The following is an 8,324-nucleotide window of genomic DNA, read 5'->3' on the forward strand; positions in this document are numbered from 1 at the left end:
ACCTAATCCACTCTACATTAAAAAGCTAGTTAGTTGTCTTAGATATACATAAGATGACATTACTTCCTTTTAGGTCTAGCTCAAATCTCCTCTCTTCACATGAGTCTTTACTGAACATCCCATGCAAAGAATACTTACAACATCTGAGTGCTTCTTTCTTCATTATTTATTTACTTCAATATACTTTTTAAAATGAGATTTTTTTTGTATTTATTTATTTATACATTTACTTGACTCTGTCTTTTTCCCGAGAATCTAACCTTCATGATAACAAGACTCTTGTTACAATTATTGTATCCTGAGAACCCAGCACCAAACCTAATAAACAGAAACCTTTAAATAAAGCTTTGGAAATGAATAAAACTTGCCTGGTTCTCCTTAAAATACTATGTAGTCTAATCAACAGTTTCTTCAGGGTTATTAATTACATAATCATGTTTTATATAGCCATATAAAATTTATGTTCAGTACAATTTTGAATATTTATATAACTGTTAGAAAACAATTTAACTTTAATGAGAATCTATTGTTCAATGTCTGTCTTATGCAATCAACAACAGAAAATGGCAATAATGTAATGATCTGATAGTTTTAGATTTCTTCCAGAATAATCATAATAAGTTATTGTAGTTGTGGACTAGCTTGAATAAACTCAGATGGTTTTAAAAGTATTCTTGCTATGCAAGTATAGACGGTTTCAATTAGAATTATAATGGTTATGATAAATTTATAATAATAAAGAAAAAAGAAACTATCAATTTTCACTGTACCTAAATGTCCTAAAATAATACTTTGAAGATTTTGCTACACACACATACACACATTCTTAAGTGTGGGTACATATGTACATCTATTCACTCAAGTATATGTGTGTGTGTGTGTGTGTGTGTGTGTGCATATATTGAGGTTTTAGCTAGGACTCCAATTAAAAATTGAAACCTAGTAAAGATAACAGGATATTTTGTGAAAAGATTTTCAGGGGGAAAACAAGGTCAAATAAACTTTTTGAAAAAAATATGATTATTGATGGATAAAATTATAAGCATGTGCATTCTGAACATTCTCTTTTGCATAATAGAGAGTATGTCAAATATAGTATCTCATATTCACTTCACAAAATCAGGTATATCAGGTGAACCATTTGTTTTGCTCAAGAATATTTAGTTCTTTGATGGTAAGAATCTAATCTATATTTTTAGTCATTTGCATTTTTACAAGCATTGACCTACTTTATAGTGCTTGTCATCATGTACTTTGCTGCACAGCATTTCATACTAGAAATGATAAATTGCCATAAAGTATGTTCAATTGTAGCATAATGTTATCATATTCTGTTCCAACTACTAAAATTCAAATTCAGAAATCTCATTATACTTTACATATAGATTGAATCATGTTAGTCTTTTAAGTTTTGAATTATTTAATTTTCTTAAGGAAATCATTCATTTTGTATAGCCCTGGGGGTTATAAAATCATAAGCATTTCTATGTATAAATAACTTAGTCTGCATTCAAAATTTAAATTTGTAATTATAATTAGTATTGCAACCATTTTCAGAGACTACAAAAGAATATTCCCTTCATGACTTCTAAAACCCCACATCATATTAAATGTTACTTTTCTTTGTAATGGACTTCAGTAAACATTTAGTTGTCTGAGGAGTCTTCCTCTGGTATCTGATATAACATATTTCCTACTCTTTACATGGAAGGAATTATTCCAAAATTTTCAATGTCTATGAATATGCTTTCAAAACATTTGTCTATCACATGTCTAACTCCTCCCATTTGGTTAATTGAAATGGGTCATAAGTAATGCATGCATAGTTTTATTTTTTTTTCTTTAACCTATTGATTCAGAAAAAGAAATCAATGTTCCATATTGAGCTTAGGAAAAAAGTCTTTAGTTTTATTTTCCAAGGAGTGGGTAATCCCCAGGTAAGTATCATTTAATATTTGTACCAACACTTCGATGAAACAGATCACATGCTCATTAAACTAATAGATGACTAGATGGTGTCCATAAAAGAGCAAATACAATACATGGCAGAGTACTGTGTAAGGGTAGAAAATCAATTCTCTATACACAAGATAGACTTTAGAGGAATAAATACCAATCGTCCAGGTAATAACTTGATAGACATAACTATGTCACATCTTTTGGAAACCATATATATTTACTTTCTAGGAGGGATTTTAGAAATTGTCTACTCCAATGCTATAGTTACTTATCAAATGAGTAAGCTGAGACTCAAAGATGTAATAAGTCTTTTAAGTTAAAGTTTAAATTTGGTCACATTATAGCTGCATATAGGTAAGTCATTTAATTACTCTAGAAAACACATTGCTCATTAAATTAAGGTGGCTTTATTCCATACTTACAATATAGAGATAATTACAAAAAAAGATTTAGGAAGCAAAGGTAAATAATTTCCTTCGTTACTGTAGCCTTAAGTACTGTTTTAAAAACAATGCTTAGGTTGAAATTTATATGGAATGCTTCATGGCTTTGAACATGGTGCTAAAACTCATGGCTCAGAGATTGAAACCTTATAAGCATGACATTTAGTTCACTCATAAAGACCCTTAGAAAATGTACTCTACTGTTACCCAATTTTCTTCCTAGCTAATACTGGTAGTCATGCACAGGTATACGAAGAGAGGAAAAACAAACAAACAGAAACTCTAGATGATATAACACAAATAATTACTATCATTAAAAGACTAAATTCAGTTTCATATCCTACTGGACAAAAGCTAAACAGTAGCTTTGCCACTGGCTATAAAATATTCTATAGCACATTAAAAAATAAAGATTAAAATATTTATATGGTGTAAATAAATATACAATATGCCAATAAAATATACACATTTATAGTCTGTATGTATAAAAATAAAAACTTAGTTGCCAAACATTAAATAAATTTGGCCTCACGATCTACAATAAACTCTGTTCACTAGAGGACACTGATCATCAATCTCTCCAAGCACAAAACCAAAACAATTATCAAATCATTTTCACTAAAAATTCATATTGAAATTAATTATAGATGTATTTTAGCAGCTATGAAATTCAGACAAGAGTAAGTTATGAATAATTTTAACATGATAATGTGTCAGAGAGAACATCTTCCTTGCCAATTATCATCAAAAACATCACCGTTATCACCATCATTATCATCATCATCCTTTTAATAGCAAGTATATAGACAGTTCTTAGTATGTGCCCAAAACTGTTAACAATAATAAACATACATATCCCTCAATAAACTTTATGCAATAGAATATAGAGAAGCTAAGAGACTAGTCAGCAATAGAAGCAAAATTAAAACCCAAGCATTGTAATGAAGTGATATGTCCTTTATCACTTCATTAATAACAGATGAAATGGTACCTTAGGAACAATGTTTTTGCAAAGCAGACTTCTGCTTTAGAGATAAAGAAAAGCTAAAGCTAGCCAAGACTCTTAGTCTGCCTTTGGTCTGTTAAAGAGGAAGTAGATTATGTGTGAGTGATGGGGAAGGCAGAGATATCTACTGAATTTCTTGGTTCTGCCCTAGAGCTGTTCTTAACAGGACTAAGACGATAAGATTCTGTTTGGGACAGGAAGAACTGAAGAAACAACTCTGATTAATATGAACTTTTACTTACAGTTAATCTCACCTGAGTTCCACAGATAATATTGCTTCTTTTAAAACCAGCCAATTGCTATCTACAATTGATAAAAAATATGTCCCAGCCTTAACCGGTTTGGCTCAGTGGCTAGAGCATTGGCCTGTGGACTGAAGGGTCCCAGGTTTGATTCCAGTCAAGGGCATGTACCTTGGTTGCGGGTACATCCCCAGTAGGGGGTGTGCAGGAGGCAGCTGGTGGCTGTTTCTCTCTCATAGATGTTTCTAACTCTCTATCGCTCTCATTTCCTCTCTGTAAAAAAATCAATAAAATATATTAAAAAATATATGTCCCAGAATTCTCTCAAATGGTATTCATGTAGTTCAAATCTTTATGGCAGATACCACTGGGAAATGTAGTGAGGACTTCCAGATAGGTACCTTTGATTCTTTTGAAATACAAAGCTTAAATTACATCCTAATGTGATAGCACTTGACTTTTTTGGTTGTATGACAATGGGCCAGGTCCAATAAAAATGATTTATCTGTCATTTTTTTCTTCAAGGTTACTTCAAAAAATAAATGGACATGCCCTAAAATAAATTGACATGCCCTAAAACAAAAAGAGGGTAGTCTACAACCACAAATCTAAAAAAAAAAAAAAATGTTCTAGTTTATTTTCCTCAGAAGCAATAACCATGATAATGTGTCCATCATATACTAGCAAACAATATTGCTCTGTTTTGGAGGTTTCCTAAAATATAGTTATCAAAAGTCAGAAAAAAATGCTTACACTATGGAGTTGTTCTCTTGCCCTAGAATACAAGTATATTTCTCATAGAGTTAAAAATGAAATGATTATAGCTGTATATTTTGATATTTTATTCTCTAACAAAAACGAAGTAATGGTACAATCTTATCTCATGATAAAAAAAAAAAACCCTCATGTTCATAATACATTTTTAAACACTATAAAATATTAAATATTGTAGGATTGTTTATTATTTGTTACCATTCTTATATAACTGTCAAATTCATTAAAACAAAAGTATGATAGCATTCAATTAAAATAAATTGATATGCAGCTATGAGAAAAAATGAATAGAGAAATGTTTTATTTCTATATAGAGAAAATATTGGGAGGAATCATTGAATGTGTTACCTCCTATAATCAGACAACATCATTGATAGATTAAAATAAAACACGGAGGTGGAAGGTGTGAACCTTCAAATATTCAATGTTATTTACTTACAATCAAGCCACTGTTTGCTTGCCTTTTTTCTCTGTCATGGATCCTTTTGTAGAAAATCCCGCCTGGATTAAACTGAGTACTCCAAATAATCATATCTCTTTGATAATATACATCCATCCCTGTTATCCTTGAATTATGTTCAACATGAGAAATTTGTTGATGATCGCCACTGTAGTTGAATGGATATATAAAACCCAGGATATCAGTGTCATTAGCAATGTAGAGAACTTCATCTTCAGAGCCTGGAGATTATTATAAATACAAAAATAAAGTAAATTTCAACTAATGTAAAAGCAATGATTACACTATTAAGTTATCTTGAATTGTTATTCTTAAAACAGTTTCTTATTCAATAAAAATCAACTCTATACTGTTTTTTAATCTTCACCACTTATGTTTAAGAGTAATTAATGTAGATTTTTCTAGGGCAAAAACTTACCTTCTGAGTACAGATTAGGCATTTTTAGTAGTTATCCTTTGTATAAAGAGGGATTTCTTTGGGCAAGTCATGATACATTATTTTCTAATGCTTTTTAAATATCCAGATGTTATATTGTGAACTCATTAAGCTTTAAACATTTCTGAGCATTTAGTTCAAGCACCTGAGTGATCATTACCTTACGCTAAGAAATGATGATTAAGATATGAAAAGGCTTCTTCTTCCAATATTCATATATCCTAAATAGTCTTTTATGTTTATTATACAAAGATCTCAGTATTTACTATATTAAAATGCCATCATCTCAATATTACCTAGAATTGTGCTAACCGGAACTTTCTAGCCTGAAGTTTCTACACCTACAATACTGTACTAATGTTATGTTTACCCTGAGACAAGTAAAACCCTAACGTAAATCCTGAAATTATTAATTAAAATATCAATGAAACCATAAAGTAAGATTGAATGGCATGCTTAATATCTGTAAATTTACAAAAAAAAAATCATTATTCACAAGGCATAGTTCAGCTCTGTACGTTTAGTAGCTCTCACTTAGTGAAAGGATACTATGTGGCAGACTCTGTGTTAAGCCTTTCACAATTTTTCTCTTCTTACAACAATCATGGGAAGTAGGTATAGGTATTAGTATTCCCATTTTATAGGCAAGGAACTGAGGCTCGGAGTTAAATAACTTCCCCAGGCAAAGTACATGTAACTCATAGCTCACCCTTGATCCACTACATCACATTGTCTTCCTCTTATAATAACTATCATATTAACATTGTGAAATCATACCCTGCAGCTACCAATATTTAAGTTATAGTATGATTTACTCAAAACATATGAGCATTAAAATCCATACCTAAAAGAGCACCAGATCCATAACTGTCATTTCATTAATTAAAATGATATTATTCCCCCATTTGGGAAAAAGGTGACATATGTAATATTTTCAACAATGAAGATTTTTTTTAAATGATATTATTAAGTGGAGGCAATCTGAATTTGAAAGCACAGTTTTACTTGAAAACCTTTTAAATTCTTACTCAAAATTCCATTCTCCTTATTCTGCTAACCTTTAACCTGTTTTTTTTTTTTAAATACATTTTTATTGACTTCACAGAAGAAGGGAGAGGAAGAGAGAGATACAAATATCAATGATGAGAGAGAATCATTGATCAGCCGCCTCCTGCATTGCATGCCCCCTACTGGAGATCGAGCCCGAAACCCCAGCATGTGTCCTTGACCGGAATCAAACCTGGAACCCTTCAGTCTTCAGGCCAACACTCTATCCACTGACTGAGCCAAACCAGCTAGGGCTAAACTGTTATTTTTATCCCAATAGTGTATTAATTTCTAAATACACAGAGAGAAAACCATAAAGAAAATACTTTCCTATTCTATCACATTTGCTTTTATACTTTTACACTTACTGACAAAATGATTCAAGCACAAAAATGACTTTAACAGTTAACTGTTTGTCATGTCTACAAACCATCCAAAATTAAATAAGTAAAAATAATAAACCAACTGGCCAAATTAATCATCATTAAATACAGACATTTAATATTATCAGGCATGAAACTATTGCTAAAATACAACAGGAACCTTTTTATTCGCATAAGATATATATAGCAAAATTATATGAGCTTTGAAATAATGGTTATAACCTTACCTCTTGCTATGCAGGTGCTGTTTCTTTCTAGAAAATTCTGATCGCACACACATTTATACGATCCTTCCATATTTATACATTTGTGGGAACATGTGCCAAAGACCAAACATTCGTTAACATCTGTAAAGAAGAACTCAAAATAGCATCATCATGCCCCAATTAGCACTTCCATTCATTCTACATTTCTAAATGACATTTTTTTTACTTATTTCTATTTTGTTGTTATTGTTCTTTCAAAGCCTTATCAGTGACTTGTGTAATTTTTTAGGCAATGATAATTTTTCACAAAAGTTTCACTATAATAATTTATAAGTTGTTTGTACATTGCTTGGTAGTCCACTTAAAACATTGAAATATCCATTTCAAACTCCCCTAGTGTTTCCATTTACTCAAATAAACAGATCTCAAGGTTTCCTTTTAAGCCTGTTTCTAATTATCTAACTATATCTTGGCACATGTCATATAGTTGTTCCTTTGTCCCATAATGTCCTTTCCCACTTTAATGCAAATAATTTCTACTCATTTCTCAAGATCTACCTAATGCAAAGCCTTCCTTCATCTCCATCAACATATAATAGTGACTATCCATCCCAAAGTTTCTGTGCTCTGCTGTTTTAATATTTTTCTCTTACAGTATTGTTCACACTCTATTGCAGGTGTGTTCTTATATATTCATATCTCCTACTTGACTGTCAGTCCTTCAGGGCATAAATTATGATTTATTCATTGTATATTGCCAGCATTTTGCATAATGCCTGGAAGAGAATGAAGATATGGATATATCTCTAATATACCTCTGGTTTCATATATATGCAATGTCTATGTAACAAGAAGGGCTATGTGAAACAAACAAACAAAAGCTGGGTCCCTATGTAAATAAATAAATAAATACATACATACATAAATATCATAAGTAATAAATCAATAGGTCACAGGCAATATTCTGTGGTTTAGCACCTGCCTTTGATTTTAATGGCTTACGCAAGGCCAGGATTGACATCAGCTGATTAGGGTGAATTATCTACTTTCTCGTTTTCTTCCTCTTTTTTTTTGCTTTCAATCAGCCTAATTCCTTGGCTCCTTTTATCACATGTAGGTGTCCTAATTGTGTAATACATCTGTGATACAAGTCCTCCCCTTGAATTAGAGAACTTAAGGATAATCACAGTAATATTTATCATTTGGTTAGCACTCAACAGTGTTCCAAAGGGTCATGGTAGAGGCACTTGTAAATGACAGTGCCCAGGCTGACACCCAGGCTTTCCGATTCTGTTGTCTCTATTATGATACTTTGTCTGAGGAGAACTTAAGCACTCTCATGACAACTCATTCTATATTTGAAATGTA

General features: G+C 31.4%; 1 protein-coding gene across 1 annotated transcript in view; it reads right to left on the minus strand.

Moving 5' to 3' along the window:
* LOC102754647 (low-density lipoprotein receptor-related protein 1B) overlaps positions 1–8,324 on the minus strand; it is a 139,960-nt gene that overhangs the window by 106,209 nt on the left and 25,427 nt on the right. The window contains exons 10-11 of the mRNA XM_006769211.2: positions 6,978–7,097; positions 4,864–5,105 (exon numbers count right to left, since the gene is read on the minus strand). Of these exons, the coding sequence (XP_006769274.1) occupies positions 4,864–5,105; positions 6,978–7,097 (362 nt within the window). The remainder of the gene's footprint in view (positions 1–4,863; positions 5,106–6,977; positions 7,098–8,324) is intronic.

The sequence above is a fragment of the Myotis davidii genome, unplaced genomic scaffold (genome assembly GCF_000327345.1).
Source record: "Myotis davidii unplaced genomic scaffold, ASM32734v1 scaffold2364, whole genome shotgun sequence".
Classification (NCBI taxonomy): Eukaryota; Metazoa; Chordata; class Mammalia; order Chiroptera; family Vespertilionidae; genus Myotis; species Myotis davidii.